This window comes from Branchiostoma floridae, chromosome 1 (genome assembly GCF_000003815.2).
Source record: "Branchiostoma floridae strain S238N-H82 chromosome 1, Bfl_VNyyK, whole genome shotgun sequence".
Classification (NCBI taxonomy): Eukaryota; Metazoa; Chordata; class Leptocardii; order Amphioxiformes; family Branchiostomatidae; genus Branchiostoma; species Branchiostoma floridae.
In genome coordinates, this window is record NC_049979.1 from 17,130,849 (window position 1) to 17,155,644 (window position 24,796).

At 40.2% G+C, this 24,796-nt stretch overlaps 4 protein-coding genes across 8 annotated transcripts in view; 3 read left to right on the forward strand and 1 right to left on the reverse strand.

Annotated features, from left to right (window-relative positions):
* The window catches only part of LOC118410763 (amyloid-like protein 2), a 26,909-nt gene extending 16,075 nt beyond the window's left edge, over positions 1-10,834 (forward strand). The window contains exons 11-19 of the mRNA XM_035812595.1: positions 1,569-1,651; positions 3,277-3,366; positions 4,541-4,639; positions 5,047-5,199; positions 5,817-5,918; positions 7,347-7,526; positions 7,718-7,875; positions 8,144-8,291; positions 8,426-10,834. Of these exons, the coding sequence (XP_035668488.1) occupies positions 1,569-1,651; positions 3,277-3,366; positions 4,541-4,639; positions 5,047-5,199; positions 5,817-5,918; positions 7,347-7,526; positions 7,718-7,875; positions 8,144-8,291; positions 8,426-8,550 (1,138 nt within the window). The 3' untranslated portion in view covers positions 8,551-10,834. The remainder of the gene's footprint in view (positions 1-1,568; positions 1,652-3,276; positions 3,367-4,540; positions 4,640-5,046; positions 5,200-5,816; positions 5,919-7,346; positions 7,527-7,717; positions 7,876-8,143; positions 8,292-8,425) is intronic.
* LOC118420721 (beta-hexosaminidase subunit alpha-like) lies at positions 9,308-18,185 on the reverse strand. Its single transcript, XM_035827680.1, has 13 exons — positions 17,785-18,185; positions 16,940-17,151; positions 16,385-16,450; positions 16,115-16,161; positions 15,680-15,790; positions 15,318-15,419; positions 14,779-14,887; positions 14,035-14,233; positions 13,605-13,688; positions 13,238-13,310; positions 12,769-12,949; positions 12,317-12,512; positions 9,308-12,195 (listed from the first exon to the last, which is right to left on the reverse strand). The coding sequence occupies exons 1-13, from the start codon at positions 18,054-18,056 to the stop codon at positions 12,138-12,140; spliced, it is 1,710 nt and encodes a 569-aa protein (XP_035683573.1). The 5' UTR covers positions 18,057-18,185; the 3' UTR covers positions 9,308-12,137.
* Positions 17,918-23,297, forward strand: LOC118420731 (glycine N-acyltransferase-like protein 3). Of its 5 annotated transcripts, none has more exons than XM_035827706.1 (5): positions 17,918-18,044; positions 19,746-19,880; positions 20,174-20,267; positions 20,914-21,046; positions 21,532-23,297. In XM_035827706.1, exons 2-5 carry the CDS (start codon positions 19,794-19,796, stop codon positions 21,947-21,949), a joined length of 732 nt encoding a protein of 243 aa, XP_035683599.1. In that variant the 5' UTR covers positions 17,918-18,044; positions 19,746-19,793; the 3' UTR covers positions 21,950-23,297. The 5 variants fall into 5 exon arrangements, with proteins under 5 accessions (XP_035683599.1, XP_035683591.1, XP_035683615.1 ...); XM_035827698.1 differs by lacking the exon at positions 17,918-18,044 and adding an exon at positions 18,463-18,696; XM_035827722.1 differs by lacking the exon at positions 17,918-18,044 and adding an exon at positions 18,466-18,696 and having other exon boundaries at positions 20,200-20,267.
* Positions 23,298-23,943: 646 nt separating this feature from the next.
* The window catches only part of LOC118425587 (glycine N-acyltransferase-like protein 3), a 10,294-nt gene continuing 9,441 nt past the window's right edge, over positions 23,944-24,796 (forward strand). Inside the window, exon 1 of the mRNA XM_035834530.1 lies at positions 23,944-24,201. Within this exon, the coding sequence (XP_035690423.1) occupies positions 24,109-24,201 (93 nt within the window). The 5' untranslated portion in view covers positions 23,944-24,108. The remainder of the gene's footprint in view (positions 24,202-24,796) is intronic.

Here is a 24,796-nt window from a genome sequence, read left to right on the forward strand (position 1 = left end):
GCGGAGCTTGAAAACAACTTGTAATGCCCCGTGTGCACATCAGTCACCATGCAGGAGTTGTGATATCAGATGAAATAGAATTAAAAATCTAAATGTACTGCAGCAGGACGTCAAAAAGGAGAACTTGACTCTCGATCAAGGAAATTTGTCACTTGATACAAGTATTCAGACTTTTTCCCCAGACTTCCCCTCCTACTACTCATTAGTTATTCCTTTTAAGTCAATACAGACTAATGGATTGGCCTGTCTCACATTACCAGTAATAGTGTGTGTGACCATATTTGATCTTGGTCCATGAATTGATTTCCTTAACAGTTTATTCCAGCCATGTTCAGACTGAACCCTTTATTCGTCTGACTGTAAATAAGTTATTAATCCTCAGGAATTATCTGGACCTGTTTTATTAAATCAAGCAGGAAAGAAGAATGATGATCCCAGACATGTAATGTGATCACATAAAATTCATCAGGAGCAAAATATCTAGTGCCTTCCCATGATTAAAGACAAAATGTTTTCAAGATCTCTTGAAGTTTTGAAAATCAAGTTGACAAATGATTAAAATTGAAGGATGTTTATTCTCACAATGCGTGTAATGTTCCAATATAGGCTTCATTTTGTCTTTCTATCGGGATCCTTCTTATATCAGTATCCCACCTGACCTTACAGTTGAAGGCTCTAATGTATATAATCTATAAACTTAAATGCAAAGCAAAGCAAAACCATGAATGGAGGTGCGCCTAAAATGAATTTCCAAAAACACAAACAGCAGGAGTCTTTGTTTTTGGAGCCTCAAATTTATTTCAGACTTCCCAGTACATGTAATATCACCACAAGTTGGACATTGGTGAGAATAGTCCCAGAATTACTTATTAGAGGTGACAGGAAGAGAAAAAAAAAAAGAAACGTCAATCAGGCATAAAGCAGCAGTAGAGTACCCTGTTATTACCAAGTAATCCCCCCATGTGCTAAGTCACCTTCCATCAGCCAGCATACCCCATAGATTTTTGCCCCTGGTGGTGCATGGGCCTCCCCCAAGCAGGGGGCAAAAATCAATAGCCAGCCACAGGCCAGGTAGAACAAATGGCCTCTGGGGAGAAAATGGACATTCTGTCATGGCCTTGCTGAAAGTCACATGTAGCAGTTTTGTACCATAAGCTTCTGGCAGCCTTCAGAGAAGAGAACATTTTATCTGATTTTACAAGCTGGTGATGACTGTTTCAGAATGATTTCTACATCACTTAGAAGTCAATTGTTATATGACATACCTGTATCATCTGACAGCTTGATTACACATGGCATAATGGAATAAAGATATCCTGGAGTCCATAACCTCATGGTAACCAGAAAAAGTGGCATCAAAATGATCCAAAAGAAAATTCTGATGGGCTCTTATCATGTTAGGAAATAGAAGACTAATGACTAATGTTGAAACTGTGCTAACTATCCATCACTAGGAGCAGGACATTTTTTACTCTTTATTTGTTACATCTGATGGACATAGGGTAAATTTCTATCACGCTGTTTCCCCAAACAAGAGAACAACAATTTCCATTTCATTTCCTCTGCAGAGTGATTGATGAGCGAATCAACCAGAGTATCCAGCTGCTGTGGAGGCTGCCCAGCATCGCCAAGAAGATCATGCCAGAGCTGGGTGAGTTGGCCAATTTTTTAACACTTTCTACTGAATTACCATCAAAAGACAACTTTGATACACCAGCATGCTGCATGTGTTTTATCACCTTGGTCAGAAGTTGGAAGCCAACTTTACATTTGTACTTCATGAATTGGCTGTTTTGAATATAAAAACCAGAAATTTCATCTATACCATAGTCTTTGTAATAATAGTCTTTGGAGTAAAACTTATTGTCTGTGGCATAGTCCAAACATTCAATATTCTCTAAGTGTCAAGTGGTGTATGTGAAATTGCCCTAGCAAAGTAAACTTACAAAGAACGTTGATAATAAGGAAATAGCAAAACGATCAACGGTAATGTTGCTGTTGGAAGACACATCTGTGCACGGCTGTATTGATTGTTGTAAAACTATAATTCTACTGGATCGACCTCTCCTCCTCATCTTACTCCACATGGGCATGATAATCCAATTTCTGCATAGGACACTTTTCTGTTGAAACAGTGCCTTCATTGGATACTGTCATTACCACTGGGATAAGGGATATGTCAAGGACTTGACCTGTGATGAATTTTGCCTTTACATTGAGTCACTGACTGCACGTTGTAGCTATTTATATCTTACCTGAAACATCTGACCGGGCTAATGTTTTTTCTCAGGGTACATAAAGACTACCCCACATGAGGAAAATAATTAAATTCTGCTGGATGCAATTGAATATGACTTTCAGCTGAACTTGGACTTGTGACCATAACACAGTTGCCTGAAAATTGATGAAGACATTAAAGTTTAATGCAGCAGTGTTGAACTCTGTCATGTTCTGGCCAGGTTTGTGGCCCCAGGGGATCCTAGTTAGACCTGGGTGATCCTAAATTGAGATGCACCAAAAAGGAAGATTAAAGCTTTCTCACACCCACACATATAATAGAGTAGGCTTTGTAGTTAGAGAAAGCGCCCAAAATAATCAGTCATTCAGATTCATTACTCATCTGTGTTTTATTGGACATACTTTGATGACCTCATTTTTATTTATTGGCACCATCTACGCTTGGGATTCTCCAGTTGTTGCAGCCTTTATGTGCAATGGCTTCCAGTATGCCCTGTAAAAAGTAGTGTCAGATCCCCTGAGCTTCATTAGATATCAAAGAAGCTGCGCCTGTCACCTTACCCGCATTCAAAATTCAGCAGTTGTCTCAGTGTGAGTCATCTAGAGTGTGACTGACTGCAAATTTGGATGGTGGCCAAATTGTCTCTGAACTGAAGTTCTGCATGTCTTCCTCTACCTTCCAGCCTACAAGTATGACTTAGAATGAAGTGCAAATACAATTGATTAAGCAGGCTAGTCTCTCTACGTTCTTCACAGTGTTTCCTGTCTTGTTGCTTTGGTTGAAGAAGCCATGATGTCTGCATGCCCATCCTTCGTTTTATGTCCAGTGCCTTGAGATATACTTTTCTGGGACCATAACCCCTGCCTTCATATTATAGCCATTTCACGTAGTTAGAACCATTCCAACAACACTTCGTGCATGCATTTTCTCAATAATGCATGCACTACTCCCACTAAGCACATCCTTATCCACATCTGGTGACTGCCTAAGTTTATGCATTATCTTACTCAAATCTGCTGTCTCTTTAACCCTTGTAGAAGTGTATGTTCAAGAGAAGTTTCAGAAGACGGACTTTGTGCAGGCCTTCATGCAGCCTTCTACAAAGGACAAAATCTCATCCAAGGATGGTGGGCACTTTTCCTCCACAATTTGACCACTGTGGCGTAGATTTGTATTCATACAGAACAAATCCACCTCTGGAGAATGACATAGGAGAAAACTTGCAGGCTCTTGGAAAATGCAGGCATCATGCCAAATAATACATCTATTGCACCCACAAATCGATGCTGATTCCCCCCATTTCTTGTTGTGAATGTGATCAACCATGAGCCATGAGACTCATTTGTATCTCGGCTTCTTCTCTTGAGAAATGCTGCAGCCAGTCAGAAATTGAAAACGCAGTAAATCATAGCTGCTTTAAGTGTGTGGGTGGTATTTTTCAAAAAGTCTGTTGATAAGACTTCCCAGCCTCCAATCAGTTCACTAGGTTTGGATTGATCGTACTCGGCTGGTATGTAGTACTGATTTCCATTATAGGATAGAGTTCATTAAAACCGTTATTTCATCATACAGTATGGAATTTCCTGGAGGGAATTTTGTACAAGGCTGATAGCAGAAAATTTAAGTTCACCAAAACAATGTTTTGCATTACCACATACGAGTCATCTTCTGTGTTCTATCACAACGACCATCTACTCAATAACTGTCCTCCAGAAAATATTGATTGGGCCACTGTCTTTGACCTGGAAAGGAAGAGACACCCCTGCTGCATGTCTCCACTATTCCTTCCCCTTTCTCTGTCATTGCCATTGCTGCACAGGTTGTGGTTGTATTCCATGCAGAATTTTGACATTTTTGTCATTACAAAATGATATGATGATTTTACCATGTATGGACCAGTAATGCTGTGAACAATATTGCAAATTCAGGTAAATTCAATTCCATTTTTATTTTTAAACTTAGCAGTCGCATTTTCTCTGAGGAGCTAAGGCCTCTCTAATCAAGTTTATGTCTAATGTAGATACATTTTGTATGTAATTATCTTTGTTTCATCAACCAGGAAACAGAATCTTTAAAGGATGTATGGCCCATTTTATCTTCTCATTTTGGAAACTTATCCATCTTTCATATGAATTTATATTGATGAGATTTTACATATCTTTCTACACCACACAAGTGTACATAATATTTAAATGGCAAGGTCAACAAAATGAAGGACAACCACAAATTGTGAGCTTCATTGCCTCCTCATGTTCATTCATGTTGTTTCCTCCCCTCCCACTGCTTCCATGATGTACCCAGATGAGGAGTATGACTATGAGTATGACTCATCATATTACCCCGATGGCAATACTCCAGGCCCTGGAACCCCTGATGGACAGACCTCGTCTGACCTTGATGGTAATTGCATACCCAGTCTGTAATGGCGCGCAGCTAGGTCATCTTTGTGAATCCATGGCTGCCACCAAAGTTAGATCAGAGCCATAATAAGGCCATTTCTATGACCATTCCTATAGTAATAGAGATTTGCAATATGTAAGTACCATTAAATGTTTGAAAGCCAATAACAGTTGCAGTTCGAAAATCAGCACGGGAGATGAAAGGGTCACATTGAAACTACTTGTGATCCCTCTCCATAGTAAACATGTAAAGATTCAGCTTATATACTTCGTCATACTCATGGCCTACATCTTCAATGTGAAGTCACCTGTTCATGAATCTCCTGTGTTCTCTTCCATCTGCTTGGTGTCACTTCCTTTGCTCACCTGTGTTTTCTCCACACATTGTTCTTTCCCTCCCTCATGAAGCATCCCGCATTCAGGAGATAGATGACAAAATCAGTGAAATACTGGACAGCACCGCTCAACCATCGGACAAAAGTCAGGCTGTGATAGATGAGAAAATCATGGCAATCTTAGGTTCACAGCTACCTGAGGAGGATGACTCCACAAGTCTTAGTGGTAATGCATCCCCATGTTGTGTCGTGATGTGCAGTGATGTAGTTTGTTTAATGATTCAGATGGTAGTCTCAGGGTCATTCACCACTGAAAAATACATGTTGGTAGTTACTGACTTGTGCTAATCAGGGCATGGCAATTTTGGTTCTGTTAGTGTCTTTTCAGTCTGGTTTTTGATTGTTTAATGTGTTGTTTTTGGCCCTCCCTACCTTTGTCTGCTGCTGTCTTCTGTATCCTTGATTTGTAGTTGGAATCGTTTTGTCATGAACGGTCTTGTTAGGTGGACATTTTTTCTATGCATCAGACTCGCCTGATTTTTGTAGTGCTGTGAAGTCTTCTGTTTAATATGTTTCACGTCTTATGTCATTTATGCCAATATAGGATGACATTCTCGGCCATGCTGATTTTTTCCATTAAAGTTAAATTTAAACCCACACTTACAATATCCCATGGATCTTGTGAAGATTAGTTGTGTTGTGCTGACTTCTTACGTGGTAAACAGGTATTCTTCAGGGATGTCTTGCTACAGGGAAGGTCTTTACTGTTTTGCCATGACAGGCCATGTTATCTTTCTCATACTTAAACTTAGATTGATGTGATTACCTGCCTTTGCTCTTAAGATCTCACCATGCCAGACAAGCCACAGAAGGAGGCCCCCAAGAAAACCTCTGGGAAGGAGGCAGACATGGAGAGCACTAAAGACAATAAAACACCAAAGAGCGGTAAATGAAATAGTCTCTACTGAACCATCCAGCACACTTAATGCCAGCCTCACTAACCCATTGTTATAATTAGTTTACCTGCATTGCATCAGTGTACAATGCACATGTGTTCTGTACACATGGTGCTCATGTACCATGCCCCTTTTTGTCTTTGTGGTGTTTTCTTGTAATCAAAAGACTAGCACCAACTGTAGACCATTTGACATTAAGCTCCCTGTGATCAGTGTTCAGTAGAGACACTCATTTACTATTCCCCTTGTCTTGATTGTACGTCCCTTTGTTGTAGTTTCTCTAACAGATGTGTGCTTGGCAAATGATGGAAGACATGTGCAGCAGTGTCATTTATCTGTGGTTATTCCTGTGTTTCCTTGTCACAACCAATCTAGCGGAAGCATTAACTAAAATGTTTTGCCTGCAGCTTAGACCATCATTTCCTCGTAGCTACATGTGCAGCATACTAACATTCGGTCTGGGTCTTCTGTTTCAGTTTGCTGTGTATCATTCAAACATCATTATGAAGATCCAAATTGATACAAGTGGTTTTGCTACCTACTGCATGCTAGCAAGCAACCTCTTAGGATGACCATTTTACTCATGATGTTATGGTTTAGAATAGGGTAGAGGGACAAACAAGATTTGGATGTAACAACTATTCCCAGTTACTGAAAAAATGTACAACAATGATGTAGAGAGAGTTAGCAGAAATTTAATATTATTCTTGGAACTTAGCATAGAAAAATAAACATAGGGATATCAAATTGCTTGTTGGTTCAGTTTATATCATGTTTGATATGACTTAAGAATCAGGCAGCCATCTTTTTGGCCATTTTTAGACACATTGTTAGCTTAAAATGTATGTTTATGTTTTTCTGTACTGATATGATTCCTTTTTGTTGTGTGTTATCATGCTCATTTACCCTGCTGACAGTCAGCAACTTTATAAATTGGCTGTCACATGCTTTAATTATGACTGTTCAGTTACATGTACCCTTGAGTCTTGATGGATGATGCATGTTCTCATCCTGCTGTTGCTGCATACTGAATGGATGCACTGACTTGTGTTGTTCAACTTACTTTGTAATATTGAAATGAGAATTCCCAATAATTAGTACATGTATATTTGTGTTGTGTGCTGTAATGAAGCATGGCAGAATTCCTGATAGTTACCACACATGGTGATATACTAGTATAAAACTATTTGACGTGTTAGTCTGTGTATGTGTTCACCCTGCAGGCCATGTACTAACAACATCTTTGCCTCACTAGACTAATACATATACATGTACTTCCAAATTTCAGACAAGGAATGGTCAGTGCATGGTCACCCAAAGTAAAGCTATGTGGATGTTTATAACTGTGAACCCTGTATGAATATGAATTATGCAATGTCATGTGTGTACTAAAGTCCCTTTGTCGTCCATGGTTCAGACCCGCTGCTGAATGGAGCCAAGCAGGACCTGGAGGCTGACCAGCAGATCATCAACCCCGAGGACCTGCCCGTGTACCAGAGGCCAGAGCCGCTGGTCCCCATCGGCATCCTGCCTGTGGAGGTGGAGCAGAACATTCCTGATGTGGAGGACCAGCGCATCAACGATATCCTGAAGGATGGTCAGTAGAGTCTACGGATCCTTAAGTACTTCATGCTGTTGACTAAGATGTTTGGCTCAATGAAGGTTCATGCAGTATGACACAAGCACAAACTCATTTTTTAATGTATTTCTTGGACTACTCCAAATTTCTCTAAGCAAATCTTTCCACCATGACCCATAAAAGACTTAAACGTTGCATGTTTTCCACAGATGATGACAAGCCTGCCAAGATGGATTATTTTGGAGATGATGAGGATGAAGATGCTGAGGGAGAGGGCCAGGCTGAAAAGAAGGTTCTTGTGACCCCACAGCACCTGCAGAAGTTTGCTGCATCTAAGGCTGACAGACCACCTCAGGCAGCATCTATTGTAAGTCAGCAAATGATGAATCATGTGCAATGGAGCTGTTATTCAAGCAGCAATGAAACCAGGCAGTGTAGTTGTTACCAGAGAGAGCATTACCTTTGTCTAAGAGTGTTTGTCTCTTTTGCTTAACAGTTCAAGCATATCTTGTCATTTTTTTATCACTGTTGACATCAAAGTTTACTTCCTGGGCTACTGCACTACATGTATGTTAGAAATCTCTCCCTTCCTTGACATGAGCTACCTCTAACTGTTTGTGTTATTGTTGTTGCAGGTGAAGAAGAACCAGTGGCACAAGCACATGAGCCACATCACCAACCTCACCACCCTGTCCCTCACTGTGGCTGCTGCCATCATTGCTGTCATCATCATCGTGGCCCTCATTGTCCTGCGCAAGAAGCATGCCCCCATGCGCCAACCAGGTAAGAAACAAGTTCATTTTGACATCTATTAGAGCAGTGGCAACTCTAATGATAAGAATGACTTGAAGTTGTTTTGAACATTGTAATAGTCCAAAGGAAAGAAAGTCTTGCTAAGATTATCTTCTGTTCCACAGGTGTGAACCATGCGGTGGTGGAGGTTGACCCCAGCATGACCCCGGAGGAGCGCCACGTCAGTAAGATGCAGCAGAATGGCTATGAGAACCCCACGTACAAGTACTTCGAGCAGTCGCAGCAGTAGGCACCGTGTTAGCCTGCGGGATGTACATGTAATTGATCAAACATAGCAGCTCCCAATTTTATCAGCAGAATTCCAGTTTGTTGTGGTACTGTATCACAGACACTAACTTACCTGTATCCAAGCAGTTTCCAACTCATTGAAGCACAGGATGTTGAAGTTTGGCTGAGAATCATGACTGTCAGACATTTTGTAATGTAACTGATAAATCGGCAAAAAAAGAAAGACACACTACCCAGCTTCCATCAAGTGTAAATGTATCAAATTCACAATAGTAGGAAATGAATAGCAATTGCTTCCAGAAGTGCTTCAGTGATAATTTGTCAAGACAGCTTTAGTCTTGTGTACAAAGGAGTGTTGATGAGAAAAGTCAGTCCCAGAGTTTGTTCTTGAAGTCCCCTCAATCAATTTTGTCTTGGAAAGAATTGATTTGAAAAATGCAATAATGATGCTGTTTGAACTGCCTTTGTGTGGTAACTTGTTGACGGTCAAAGCAGAAGACTAATTTTCAAGTGTATTGAAGAAACTAACCCTGGGACTGGTGCAGTTTTAGCACAGTTAGTAGATAAATGCATGCTCAAGATCCGTTTGTAGTAACACATAACCCACCTCTGGATTGTATACTGGTGTAGTTAGTAATACTATTGTTTTGGGAAAGACATTCAGTGATGTATGGAGTTCTTCATATCACAAAGTATATCAGGTGTAGTGTAGCTATTGTCCACGACTAATAGACTGTAAGAGTTTTAATTTTTGCTGATTTTTTTTTTTTACTTTTTGATTTTAGTAAAACCTTAGAAGTAGCCACAGGCTGTATACAGGGGACTCCTCCTGTGGTTGCTTGTAGGGAGATTTTTTCAGATTTGTATGTAATATGTGGTGTTGTGGTGGTGCGCCTAGATAGCATATTTGTATTTAAGCAAGGTCATAGGTCACTCTGTGGGTCTCAAGAGCATTCCACGTAGATGAGGAAGAGAGAAGTAGGCAGGTAGCTTCTTATAAAAAAAATTGTGTCTTGTGCCGTACGAATGCATGTGTACAGTCCTCAGTGCTTTGTACTTATGTGACTACTTAAAGAAAACAGGTCTAACCAATTACCCTGGCTATGAAAAAGTGTTATTCAATGGTCATGTGAACTGTTATCAAGTTCTGTACACGTGTATGTCAGGTTGAAATACAGGAGTGGTCATGGTCTTGTTGTGCTTTACCACAGAGTTTGTTCTTTTATTCCGTTCAAAGATTTTAGTTTTACAAAGTGCTGGACCACTGAGTTCCTTTGCTATGAATGCAAATACACAAACCCACAGCTAACATTTCAAAGTATGCACCAAATAGATTTCTGACCTTTCTTTGAGGCCAACAGTATGTTCATTTAAGTAGGTTGCAAGGAATAGCCACTTCTCAAAGAAACACTAGCTAACACATGTGACCTTATGTTTTAATGTCAGTAGTTAACATTTATTTGCTGCTATGTACAACTTGTTAAGTTTTTGTTGCCTTTGTTTCGAAGCCCCTCTTGACTTGCCTGGATATTTTCACTGTGAGAATTGGTTCCTCTGTACAGGATTCTGTACTAACTTCTACCTCACACTGACTGAAAACTTATATCCAGTTGGCCTTGGGGACCTGTATATCTTGGCATCAATGAAGATGAGTCTGGAGACTGTTAGCCCTTGAATTGAAGAGTAACATACAACAGTGGAAAGGCACCTCCACTATCTCTATTTCATTGTCACTTCTACCAAAAGACAAAGATACAAATTGGACCATCAGTAACAGGGCTGTACTTATTGCCTAGCATTCTGCTCAACAATTTGCTGTGAAAGAGATGCTAAGTATACATCCCCTCAATGGCCTACATAGCTCTATACAACACCATCCACCCTGCACTGCCATGTTCAGGTGGGTATGCCATTGCTCTATTTCTGTTGCAAGTCATACGCCACCTTAAGGAACATGGTAAGTGTATCTGCCATACTGGAATGACGACTAGTCTTTGTACTTATATCTTGTCGGCAAGCTTGCTTGTCGGCCCTCTCCTAGGGAACCATTTTCCACTGTTGAAAGCACATCCAAGCAAGTGCTTCCTTTCCATCACTACATTATTATCATTTTCAAAGTTTCTGTCATTCCCATTACCTTTGCTGTAACTATTTATTGTGGTGGGCTGTATTATAGTACTTACAAAAAAGGCTTTGACACTTGGGTTTTTGTAAAATGAGCATACAATCATGCATGTGGTTACACCTGGATTCCATTAAACAGGCCCATTGTGTTGTTCTGCCAAGTCTTCTGTGCGGTGTCATTCATGTGTCGTCACTGGATATGAAAACTACACTAGGAATACATAAATACAATGTGGAAGTGTCCACATGTTGAGTCAGTGTGTACAGCTGCAAAGACCAAAACCCAAAACTGGAATAGATCTAGCAGAAGAGGCATGATTCATCAAAAGTATTTGACTGCTGTTGTCAATCATTGAAGGGGTTGACATCAATGTATCTAATGTATTTGAAGATATTAGCATATCACTAAGCATGTCTTACCTATGTCTACCAGTGATAATAGTACACCATTAGACAGCAGCATCCACTTGTGTCATTTCATTTCCCCCTGGCACAATAGTCCAAATTGTTCTTTTACATCCTTTTAGGGATAGTTTTTGTGGACTGAAGAGTCATTTCAGCTGCAATTCAGCATAAACCTGTTCCTGTGTCATACCAACCTTCTTGGTCATATACAAGCTAACATGCCCCATGGTGCAGTCCCTGCACGTCTGATAGATTTCTGTGAACTATAAAAAGCTAAGCTATGACTGATAGGGAAGGGTATACCTGCCAGCGAAGGGTATACCTGCCAGCGCAGTTGAGAATTTTTTTTGTCAGATAACATGAGGTTATGAAGCAGGATACATGTATGTGAATAGGGCACACAAATGTTTTATGCATGTATACTGGGATACAGATAAACCCAGAGCAAACATTCCCATACAGCCTGGCATTGCTGTAACCAGTGATCCATAATGAGTATTCTGCAGTACCATACAATGCATGACGTTGGACCTACAATTAAGGATTATGGAACAGTGGGTAATCAAGATTCTGACTGCTGATGAATACCGATTGCTTTGATGACTCAAGGAGGCTGCATTGAATCATTTATTGCTTAAAGTTTGACATGACAGAGTATATGGAGAAAGACAACCTCAAGCGAACCGTTCACACTTAGTTTGACATGACAAACAATCACACAAAAACCAACTACAAATAGCTAAATATTTTTTTTAATACGTCAACCTACTTACAACAAAGTTCCAGAATACATTCATTTGCATAATAAAAGGATAAAGTTGTTAACACAATGTACTGTACATGATTGAGAACTTATTCAACAGCCTTTACAGATATCTGCGTAATATGCACAGTATGGACAGACATAAATCAGTACTTTGATGGCCATTGAATAATCAAAGTTATTTCTTTATCATTTACATGATGACCCATCATCTATAGAACCACAAGGCATTTACTTGCAGCATTTATGTAATGATGATATGTTTCTGATTCTATTCAGATATATCCACGGCTTTCTCAGACAGGTACAAAGGGACAAGCACTAGGACGGAGGGGCTGTGCTGGTATCCCTCTCCTAAACAGGACATAAGATACAAGATAAGTACCTCAAAGAACAAGAGAAGAATCTTACTTTTACAATGGTATTTTTAATACCAGATTTGAAAAGCCCTGAGAAATGCAAAATGTTCACATACCTGATCATACGACATCTGTGTTCCCCAAGCCTAACTGATGCGTCTTCCATATCAGTAGTGTCCTGGGAACTCCACAGCCTCTCTGCTATCGCGCTAGCCCTGGGCCATAGTCGGGAGAGCAGGTTAGTCCAGTCCACATACTCCCCCCACAGGCATGCCTCTCCTCCTAGCACCAGATCCTTCTGAGCCATTGTTCCTGCAGAGAAGAAATAGGTCCATTGATCTACATGTAGAGTAGTGTTACCACATACTTCTTCAAGCACCAAATGCTCCTAGGGTCTGCTGATTGTCCTTCACAAAACAATGTTGGCAAATTGTGAAAATAATACATGTTTATTTCAAATCAGTAACACCAAAAATTTTGAATGTTGTCTGTTGCCTTATCCAGACCTATTGCAGTTTTACTCACACATCACCTGGTTATGGAATCAAATCTAAGAATTGAGCCCCACCATTGAAAGCATGAGGATCACATCTGTAGTATGGAGGCCAGTCTTCCCCTGTGCTGATTAAATCCAGGTACCAGCAGGCAGACAGGATGGTTCTTAGGCCATGCCGTGTCACCTGTGCCATCTTCTGAGCCCATTTACCAGGCCTCCACACCTGTATAACAGTGTTTTTTGGTACACTGCCCTGCAAGAAAGCAAAACTGTCCAAATTTCTAATACCTTTTTGTTGTTTAAGAAAGTGATAAGCATTACTATCAGATAAAGTTATGTAGTATGCATGAGTAAACAGCACTGCATCCTCTGTTACACCTTGAACATCAAGAAGTGATGCCAGTATTCTTGCAGCATACTTACATGTACTTTACAGTAAAGTAAGGCACGTGGTGTGAACCAGAACAATTGTTTTGGCTTCAATATTCAGCCCAAAAGGTGATGGTTATTTACCAGGCATATCTAATGATCATCATCATACCTCCTGTCCTTTAGCAGCTACATCCTCCCATACAGCTGACACCTTTCCCAAAGATTCCACAATCTTCATTATTCTGCAACAATTAGATACACAATTAGAAAGACTGCCAGTTCTCCTTTTTAAGCAGCATCTGTATGATTGTGTATTACCAGTGGCCAAGTCTCAAAACTCATGCAGTAAGGCCACAACTGCAGAGTAACATTTCTTCATCATATGAATGGCTGATTCATTCTTTGTCAAGTAAGGGCTCACAGAAATCATAAGAAGCAAAATTGGACAAACTTGATGGCCAAATTGGGCCTACATGTATGAATATCAACATTATGTAATGGATATACATCTCATTTTAGAACTCTACACTGCTCACCTCTGTACATAGTAGGTCTGAAGCTTGACGTAGTAATCAAATCCCCTTTTCTCCATAAACTGTGTAATTTCTGCATCATTTTTCCTGTGGAACAAAAATGATATAATCATGTTCTCTCAACAAACACACAGAGGCATCATACTGTGATAAACAATGACAATACATCGTAACAATCGTAACAACCATGTGATCAGTTTACACGATTTGTTCTTCCCCATCTCACTAAAAAAGTCTGTATCTCATGCTACATAGTATGAATTAATATGTCTTTGTATGTTCATAAATTCATGGGGTTGGACAAACCCCAACCTGCAAAAACCTCATTAGTAGAAAAGGATCAAAGGTAAATTCCCCATGTAATATAATACAACATCTTGCAGTAGTCACAGAAAAAATAAGGTGTAGGGATGTGCTCTACAGTTCTCCTTACCAACATGCAAAATTGACCTCGTCTCCACCCAGATGCACCAACTGGTCAGGAAAAACATCCTTGATTTCCTGCAGCAGTTTACCCATGAACTGATAGGTGGCTTCAAGGACAGGGTTGAGGGCACCTCTTTGCTTGCCAGTCTTAGTGTAACATGTAGTCAGTAGGCTAGGCTGCCCATGGCCCCAGGACAGGGTGTGACCTAGAATAAAACAGTTTTGCAATCTTAAACCATCAAATGTCAAAATTTCTGAAATGCAAAGGTTTTGAAAGGTTGTATGATGCTAAACTTTCTTCCAACACAAAGGTATAACGTTAACTGTTACACGGATCAAATTTTCAACCACAGTCACCTTCTTCAGGATCAATACTGATGAAAGTTTCAAGATTTATTTTTTTGATGGAGAGGAAGACAGGTAGGCCATAGTGTTGTCAAATGAGTTATAACAATGGAAGTGGTCTCTAATTTCTCATCATCTATATAATGATGATACATGCAATGACATACAGTGACCTTATGGATTTACTGGTAGTCTGTCCTGCAGTTTCTAACCATTTTGCTAAATGGTGCTGCTGATCAATGGAATACCAAGAATGACTGCTGCAGTTTTCACTGACCACAACAAGGGAGCATGCCTCAAAGAAAGGAAAGCTTGTACACTCTTTGTGCATACTCAGATAATCAATTATGATGAAAGAAACAAATTGAAAGAAAGCAGTGCTAAACAGTGGCCTTTAATACATTACCTGGTGTGTCAAACTCTGGCACCACTCTTATCCCCCTCAGTCTGGCATACTCCAGGATAGTTCTCACATCCTTCTGAGTGTACACATGTGTGTCAGGGTGAAAGGCCCCCTGTAGACAATACAATGTGTTAATCTTTACCGCATGATTCTTGTCATTGCACACCTGCTTTATTATTCTGATTGACAAGGTGTTGCATGCTTTTTGTCAATTGACATGGCCAAGTTGAGTTGTTGAATTGACTTAAAGTTTGTAGATTGATGTAATGTTAATTCTTTTACATTACAGCTAAAATTTACTTGCTTATTCAATTTCCTGGAATCTTCAGATGATTAAATTTTGATGAAATTACTTGTTCTTTGGACAATTGAAAAGTCAAAGATTAATTTTGACAGTTCAAGTTGTCCTGAATTCATTCCATTATATTGATGATCCCATAATTTCATAATGCCTAGGTTTTCAGTACTTCATCCAGTTCATTAAGCTGAATTGATAAGCTAAAAGCTCTGTTGGTGTAGCCTTATGTACACTGAGAGCATACCTTTTTACTAAGTTCAGGGAAAGCAATGCTCTCATATGGGAAGGAAGGATCATCCACTATGTGCCAGTGAAACACATTGAACTTATTGAAGGCCATGGCATCCTGGAAAAACAGAAACATTATTCAGCATTGTTTATGTTATTTAAGATCTATATTAATTATGTTCTACAACAGCAAAGAGTCATGTTTGAGAATAATTTGTGCCAAACTGTTTTAGACTGATATCTACCATCTACAACACCTCAAATGACCTCAAACGGGGTTGAGGTTGTTTGAGGTCTTTTAGGTGTTCCCGAAGACCCAAGAAGGCAGCCCTTAAATGAAATATAACGTTAAGACTGTCTTTGAAGCAAATTTCCTACCAGGTTCTGCAGGATGTACTTGACTGGTACAAAGTGCCTGGATGTATCCAGTAAAACACCTCTGTGTGGAAATCTGGGGAAGTCTTGGATATCTGTTCTGTTCACGGTATACTGAGAAAAGTGCAATGTAGAATATGCAATCTGAAAACTGAACATTTCAGAAATGCTGCATATGGTATACATTATATCAAATCATCAGAGAGGTACCAGTATACAGTGCCATGTTGTACCCTGGTATAATGTAAAAAACCTGTAAAGTCTGTAATCTATAGCAATACCATCATTAATCATGAACAACTACCAGCAGTGTTTTGTCTACTAGAGTACATCTCAAGATGTTGACTATGCGTAACTATGCAACATTCCTTGCACAATATTAAAGGTACTTCACATTTTCTACAATATATATATTTTCTACATTTTATGTGAACTTACCAAACCATGTTCGCCTCTGTAGATAAGCTGAGAAAATGTCTCCAACCCTACAAAAGTCAGTCAATATTTTGTATAATTCAAGAAACAACTCATCTACAGACTTGTTGGGCTATGTATAACATTATTCTTTTTAACCGGTATTCAAAGCCATGAAAGAGTTCAACTTTGAATTTATATGTTGGGCTCCTGCACCACAATTGAAAAATATTTTTCCAGAAATGCACTTAAGGCATTTTAATTGAAAGAGAATCATAAGTAACCTCCACTCACCTCTGAGGGCACCCCAGACAGAATCAGTCTTTAATTTGACACCTTCTCTGGCCACTGACAGTTCATCTACAACACAGACAGAACAACAATCTTCAAGTCCAACACCTCTTCTAACCTCCAAGCAGATGCATGCTTGTATTTTAGTTTCACAAAGAAGTCAAGCCCTAATACATCTGCTTGGAGATTACTGATCTTCTATGACAATGCATCAAACTTGCTTTTCATACTTTTTAAGTTTGGTAGCATTGAGTAATACCACACCCCTTCAAATATTGAAGAAAAAACAGTTTAGAAAACAAAACTTTTTCTTTAATGCTGAGAGGCATTGCTTATTTTGTGTAATCTACAACTTCGTGGCTTGACTTCTGCATGCACAAAAAGCATATCTAAAGCCTGCAGATTTTAAGGGATGAGGCAACATATCATACACCTTTACCTTGGGGTCAGCACTGGGTCACCTTTGCTAGGTAAGAGGCTGCACACTACAATATTTAAAGATTGGTCATCTATTCCATTGCTACTCCTATTTAGTCATTCCTTAATGGAAATGCTTACAGTTTTCCTTGGCGCCCAGGTGTGGAGAAGCCCCCTTACAAGACTCCTTAACGCTGACCTCCAGCACAACGAGACAGGTGGTGTCAGCATCACACTTACTGCCAGTGGCAGCTTCATCGATACTAAAGATGATCTCAGTGTATCGCCCAAATGCTAGGTCCAGTATTTCACAACGATGTGAACCAGGTGCATAGGTGAAATTGAAAGTGTCTCTGTTCCCATAAGACATAAGATAGTTAGACATAAGCATCAGCCTGGCTTTCAGATTGCATTTAAATGGATCATAACAATATAACAAGAATATATGGCTGCATTGCTCATACATCTCAGGTGCCTTCAATGATATATTAGGAACTGAATAAATGGTAAAAAAAATAAAAGATAGTCCCATAGCCTTTTTAGGCTGCAGGACCAATGGGCAATGTTATCAACGTGTCTTGGGTATGATATTGGAATGCGGAGCCCATCCCTCTCCTTCCACAGGAACTGAATGATGATGACTAACGTTAACGTTAAATAATCAGGGAAAAATAGTCCCAAATCATAATCATTTCCAAGCAATCCATCAGTGATGGCATTTTAGAGGTCATAGGTGTCTTGTTTCTTTGACTTTGACTTTATTCGGATCTACATGGCCTGTTGTATCTGTTTTTCAACCTCCATGTTTTGTATCCTGCTTAGACGTGGCGACTCTTCAGTTCCTAGTAAACACGTTGAATGCAATTATCCAAAATGCTATGGTGCAATGTAACGTTAGATATTCTGGTAACCAAACGTGTGTATTTCTTCTAAGTATCTACCAGCACCGCGGTGCCACTTGTTGGCCAGAAGTTTGCAACAACCACCTGCTTAAAACAAACACGTCTCCCGTTGACACCTGGTGTTGTGGTTTCGGCCAGACCTGCCCCGCCTCCCTCACCACGTAGCGACCCGTGCCCCCAGTCTTCCGTGAAAACCTTAGCGATGAACTCTTTATCGGTTCGTCTGACCCTGCCCTTGTGGTGTACCCAGAACGAAGGAGGGAAAACACTCCTGATGCATAACAGCACAGAACAATGGAAACAAGGGAGAAACACAGTTTTATCCACTGCCGCCTCCTGCACAGGTTGGGCGCCATCTTGACCAATTATTTTCTTTTCGCCGGACTGGTCTATGACTTAGGAGGGCGGCACAGTCTCTCTAGTAGACCTTGCGATCCATATATCTCCGAGTAACCAGGCGCTATGTCACGGACCCTACCAAGAGGCTGATCAGTCGGAAGAGTTGCTAAAATGATAAAACGTTACCAGCAACCCAAATACGATATCGCTCGTATCAATAGAAGCATTGAAGATGCCCAAGGACTACCATACTTTGTTAACGTTATGTTGTAGGAAAAAATGCACATAACGTTAGAATAGCATAGTTTTCATAAGCACTGCTCGGATTTGTCTTACCATATTACATCGTAAACCGTTACATTTATTTATTTATTTTTAATTTATGAATCTTTAGGGTAGTCCCTTCAGTTAACGTAACTGATTTCGAAGGGAGCCCCATTGTTTGAGCAATGACTTTGAAGTTTGGGGTCAAGGTGTACAAAGGTTACTTTTACTGCGCATGCCGTGCTGAGCACAAGCCAAGATACACAAAGACATCTGTCTATATGGAGTTCAACGTTATATTAACCGTTACATCGACTGTCGGTGTGCCCTGCTCTTATTCTGTCCGTGATCAGGATGACCCGAAGTTTGTTGCGTTCTGAACTCAGACAGTTGGTGCGTTCTCTGGTGCTGGATTGGAATGACCTAGCATCCCATTCCAAAGCAATGGTAACGTGGTGTGCGTGTGTCTGTGTGTGACCATTAATCAACTTGTTACTTCTATGAAGTATTGTTTTGGGTCTGGACGGTATGTGGGGTCGTTGAATGGTTTGCGATTGTTTTTGGTAGGTGGGTAGGGGGGTCTGCCTAAACACCTCAAACGACCTCAAAAAACAAACCACGGAGGCCCTTTTTAACCTCCTTGCTCAAACAACCTCAAACGGCTCTAACATGCAGTGTACATGGGACAACGACCTTGTGTGGCGCTCTGGCTACATTCTTTATATGCATTTATGGATTTTCTATAAAAAATGCAGCAAGTTCTCATTTTCATCTACCATATATATGGATTTAGTCAGGCGGTTTCAAGATCGAAGAAATTTGAGGCTAAAAAACTTATATATACAAGTATCATAGAATTGAGTTGAATTGAATTATGAGTTGACAAAGATAGAATTGTGCTGTTCTGAAGGTCAAGGTCGATTTGGGGCCTCTGACATTGTTACGTACTGAACTTCTGTTTTTTGTATCTTTTGATAACCGAACAAGGAATGATATTTGGTATTACATATTTTTCGTATTCAGGTAGAGTAGACAGATATGTACACATATGACATGCAAATTATTCCTTAATTTGTATATGAGGTAGTTCTGTAACCCCAGTGATTTTCATGATAGGACTTTACCTACATGTAATTAAGGCCAAGTATAAAATCAACAGATACTTATTATGTTAAATGAGTTCCTAATTTGCATAATTGATGCAAAATGCCATGATTCCTAAGAAAGAAGTGATTGGAATTTTACCAACTCCAGTGTGCCTCCACAATGCCTCCAACGTGCCTCCGCTTGGTGAGATTGACCCAGTGTAAACTAAAATACATAAAAGGTGAAAATCACTAATGAAATACACCTGTCAATGTGCGCGCGCGCACTTACATACATACAAAGTTTCTTCACTTGCTGTAATTAGTCTCAAATCTTGTCCTATTTTGCTACCACAGTTGTTCTACACTGCTCAGCATTACCTGGATGGTAAAATTCCTTGGGAGATGACCTTTGAAGTGGACAGGTGGCCAGACTACACCGCCGTCCTGTGGACTGGTAATAATGACGCCTCAGCGCCATCCTTTGCAAAGGTTACAACATTTATTGCAATTTGCTCGCACAAATTAATCGCGAGATAGAAGACTACGGCATTCTAGGCTAGTATTATCAAGGTGGCGTGTATTGTGTAATCCAGCATTAAGCCAGCAATATTGAAAAGGGATTTCAAATAGTGCTCCTCTGCCTATTTCAAACACTTTAGGCCAATAATGAGCCAAAGGGCTTAGCTGATATTGCTTTAAGAGTTGAAGTTGGTCCGTATAATCGATCCTAAATAATGATGGTACAGCAAGTTCATGGCACAATTTCAGTCTTTTTTTAACAGAAAGCACTATTTTTGCACTGGACCAGTGAGAATGGCCTCAGGCAATTACTCAAGTTGACATCTATGAAATGGACCAGTCCACTTCTGTTAATCGGTAGGTCTGATGACATGTCTTACATATTTTCCATCTTTTCAAAGCTACACACCATAGTTATCAATATCTGCCATCAAAAATATAGCCACGTCCATATTTTCAATAGCGCACTATGTCAACTTTTACGAATTTATTGACATTAGGTTGAAAGTCCCATTTCAGACATGTTACCACACTGGGCCAGGGTGAAGGCATTGTTCCCAAGTACATGTATTACTCCGAGTCCAGTGTAAAAAAGACCAAAAAAAAAACATGTTCAGATGGATCACAAAGTCACTGACACAAAAGTCTCTGACACAAGTCTTTGAAATGGAAGATTGTTTAAAACGTTATCTGACATGATAAAGTAGAAAGTGGCGGCATCAGAGCGATATGTCGGACGTGTACACTTTTAATTTCTACCCTGATCAGTGCTGCTGAGATGGTCTTTTATCGGTAGTGGCTAAATGGTTACGTTATAGATACCATAGACATATTTCATTGTGTGGATTTAGGAGACAAGATTTTAATGGAATGAAAAAACACGTGCGCTTGAAATAGAACTCGAAACATGTCAAATATATAATATCATATGGGATCTGTCGGAACTAAGGTGTTAATGTTCAAATGATGTCTAATGTCATTGTGTTGCGCATGCTTCTTACAGCATTCCCTCTCAGTGGTTTGTCCATACTGAAAGAACATCTGGAGCTACAAGGCGTTCCATTCCCTGAATTTTCCTTTTGTGACACAGCGTACTATCTGCACAAAACTTGCCCGACTGTGGAGAAAGTGAAAATGTAAGTTTATTATCCGGAACTAATGCTATACATGCACAGTGCTGGCGTTAATTTCGTCCTGATTCCTTAGATATCCACATGAACAATGCGCTTCAGGGAGATGTTGAACCGTTTGGTCGTTCTTTACTTCTTTTGTTGGTGGTACAAAATCTTGATTTTCTGTGGCATATTTGATTCATAATTGAAAAATAAATGAAGTGTCTTATTTTTTGAATACCAACATTGCATAGTCTAATTTGGAAATATCCGAAATGAAATGAAAATATTGAGTTTCTCGGTGGCTTTAACCTCTAAAATTGGCATCACTTTCATACTAGCACATCATTTATACACATCGATTACAGCATTTAATTACTAAAAATTAGTTCCCTACGTTTCAGTAAATTTTCAGCTTTCTCCGTGTTTATACCTTGGCTATGCAGTAACTACTATTACATTCAACAGATATGGTTGTATATTCTATCAATGTCGTTCTGACTTCCCAGGACTGACAACAAGGTGTCCATAACTCCACTCAAACCTGAGCACAGCCAGCTTGTCAGCAGGACCTGGAAATTTGGAGGCACTTCTGAAGTTGAGGAGCGGATTCACTATCAGATCAGCACCTTCCCCTCAGCCTGTGTGTATGACCAGGATGGAAACCCTGTATCATGGATCATGTTCAACTACTATGGTTCACAAGGGGCTGGCTACACACTACCGGAGCACAGGGGGAAGGGCTACTTTCAGCTGGCCTCCAAGTACCTGATCAGCATCTGTCTTCAGAAGGGATACCTGCCCTTTCTCTTCATTGAGCACGACAACGAACATTCAAGGGTCGTACACAGGAAACTGGGGTACTCTTGGGTGGAGGCAGGGAGGTGTGCATATATCCACCTCAACAGAAAAAAGTCATCGGGCTAACACAGTCCATTTGCAACCTTGTCTGTCAAGACACTGTAAAATAGCATGACACTCAAGCTGAGCCAAGCATGTATTTTCTGTGTCAGGTGCTCAAAGTTGATTGCATAATGTTAAAGTATTGAATCACCATCGCCCCGGGCTCCATGTATCTATTGTGTTCTATAAATAATTGTGGTCCTTTATACAGATTGTCTGAATGCTATCTCGGCCAACCCTCTTTCTTTAACAGAACAATTAATGTTTCAATCTTGATCAAGTGTAAACACAATGCACATATTTTTTCTTTTATTTACTCATGGAAATTAAATGCGAACGCTTTTCATCTTATTGCAAATAGCAATCAGTGCAAACTTTGATTTTGAATGCACTGTATTTGAAACGCCGGCAAGCTATTATAGCGACACTACTAGTATTATAGTGGATCCTGAGAAAAGAACTTTGTAACAGAGTGTCAGCTTACAGATGTGTCCTATGTGACAGAGACTGCAATTTAATAGTTATGGTCGAATCTGTAGGGCTGATATCAATTAGGATTTTACTATGGTCAATATTAACCGGAGGAGGCCATATACAGATTATTCAAATCACCCGCACAATTTTGTTGTGTTCTGTTTTCTTTTCCGTTTTATGTATAACGGAGAGGATCTAAAGTTCGGTAACGTTAACTGGCATAACTCAACCTACTGATTCTTTGAAAAAGTTACATTTGAATATAACAGGTCAGCACATGATATACGAAGAACATTTACAAGAATATTCCTCTGAAAATACACACTTGTGCACTGGACCAAGAATTATTATCAACTTCTTTTATTGCTTTGTGTGACTTAAAAAGAGTAATAAGATAGTTCAGGGGCGTCAATTATAATTCATTATGCAGATGATGGTCCAGTTCGTTCACTTTGGTCGGAATCAGGGTCTATTCTTCTTACATTGTACTGATATGATATGATAGACCGTCCTTCTGCCAATGCTAGGCGTGTGACCAGAAGTGGCGATCTGGTCAGACTCGAGTCAGACACTGGCCCTGATTTGCTCATTTTTACACGCTTTGCTAGCCAAATAATGTCACAAACATATGTTTTTATTTACCTGCTGTAATCGTTTCTGATGGCTCTTAGCTAATATTGGGACACTACCACTGAGTTGCTGCCGTGGTGCGCGCCAAAACAGTGCCGTGTTTTCACGCTGCATATCATTATCGTATTTAGGATTGCTGCTGTGGTATGTGCCAAAACAGTGCCATGTTTTCCTGCTGCATATCATTATCTTAAGGATTCCTAAAGGGTCTCTATGGAGTGTCCAAATTTTCAATCCCATTAAATCAATGAAGGCAAATAGCTCATTTGAAAGGTTGCCTTTCAATGGATTTATTCATATACTGTAAATGCATTTAAGTTCGCGGGGATTTAATTTCGCGGTAGCGGGAAAATTGACTTTTCGCTGTGGCTTTAATTTCGCGGTAGCACTATGCACTGTAGTCTCTTACTGTTATGGAAAAATGTTTGCGGTGGTTTTAAATTCGCGGTGAAGCGGCCGCCGCGAAAACCGCGAACATCAATCCACCGCGAACATTTCTGCATTTACAGTAGTACTAGTATTAAATTGTGAAATAGCCAGTTCAATTTCAAACAAGGAAAGTTGTTGAAAAAATAGGTTTGTCGAATCGGCTACTACAAAACATCTGTTACCTTCTACAGAGGTCGTTGTCATAGTACTGTAAATGTATTTAAGTTCGCGGGGATTTAATTTCGCGGTAGCGAGAAAAAGGACTTTTCGCGGTGGATTTAAGTTCGCGGTAACACCATAGACTGCAATCTAATATCATAATAGAAAAATGTTCGCGGTGGTTTTAAATTCGCGGTGAAGTGGTCACCGCGAAAACCGCGAACATTAATCCACCGCGAACATTTCTGCATTTACAGTAATCTTCGCTGCGAAATGCTTGCTCCTCCCCTGCAGTACGCAGCCGCAGTACCTGACCTCTCATGTATTTCGCGGCGCATGGATTTGGCTTCACACCGCCACTCGGTCCGATGGGCCAAAGGTCTTTTATTTGACCTACTCGCACGCTGTGCACAAAAGCGCCCCAATCGTTACATAAAGTTACCCCAGTCACTTTGGCCTTCAAAACCTAACAGTCGGCGCCCGTGACCAAGATGGCCCGGAGTTTGTCACGTCCAGAACTGAGACAGCTGGTGGATTCACTGGTGCTAGACTGTGGTAACATGGCGTCTCATTCCAAAGCAATGGTAAACGTTACCGTTATCTTCACCAACCAGTTTTATACTCATTTCCTCGCCGGAAATAAATGTACAACGTTAGTGATTTCGTAAATCAATCCTTTTTATCGTGTTTCTGTGTTAAACGGGGTTGGCCTCTCAGAGGGTCTGCATGGGGGGGTCATCTTAACGCTTAACGGTGAATTCAGGAGGCCCGGTAACGCTTAACGGTAAATTCAGGAGGCCCGGTAACGTTTAACGGTAAATTCAGAAGGAGTTACAAAGCATAACACTTAAGTAACATTGACGTGCATTCCTATTCATACAACGCTAGAGTAGTTATATCAATGGGTGAAAATATCCGACTAATGACAAGCAAAAGGTGCCCAGAACCCGGAGGAATGGCAGGGAAAATGTCCATGACATCTGTAAATTGACGGAGGCGGAGAACCCGGCCCGCCACAAAGACGGCGGCAGCAAATTTCTTCTGGGGGGATTGGCAGAGGTCGCATGTCTCCGGTCACAAATATGCAAATGAGACTGCCGTCACAACTATGCAAAGCGCCAAGGAAAGAGACAACGCCTACTGCCCACAACTATCTGTAATAGCCTTACAAATGCAACA

Bases quoted from the DNA above. Each gene is read 5' to 3' on its own strand.
- LOC118420731 (XM_035827689.1), top strand. From the start codon at position 18,658: ATGACCCGAAGTTTGTTGCGTTCTGAACTCAGACAGTTGGTGCGTTCT. The intron at 18,751-19,745 runs GTAACGTGGTGT...TTGCTACCACAG, and splicing joins CATCCCATTCCAAAGCAATG to TTGTTCTACACTGCTCAGCA. The intron at 21,047-21,531 runs GTAAGTTTATTA...CTGACTTCCCAG, and splicing joins ACTGTGGAGAAAGTGAAAAT to GACTGACAACAAGGTGTCCA.
- LOC118420721 (XM_035827680.1), bottom strand. From the start codon at position 18,056: ATGGCGCCCAACCTGTGCAGGAGGCGGCAGTGGATAAAACTGTGTTTC. The intron at 15,791-16,114 runs GTAAGTTCACAT...CACTTTTCTCAG, and splicing joins ACAGAGGCGAACATGGTTTG to TATACCGTGAACAGAACAGA. The intron at 13,311-13,604 runs GTGAGCAGTGTA...TAATTGTTGCAG, and splicing joins CAGACCTACTATGTACAGAG to AATAATGAAGATTGTGGAAT.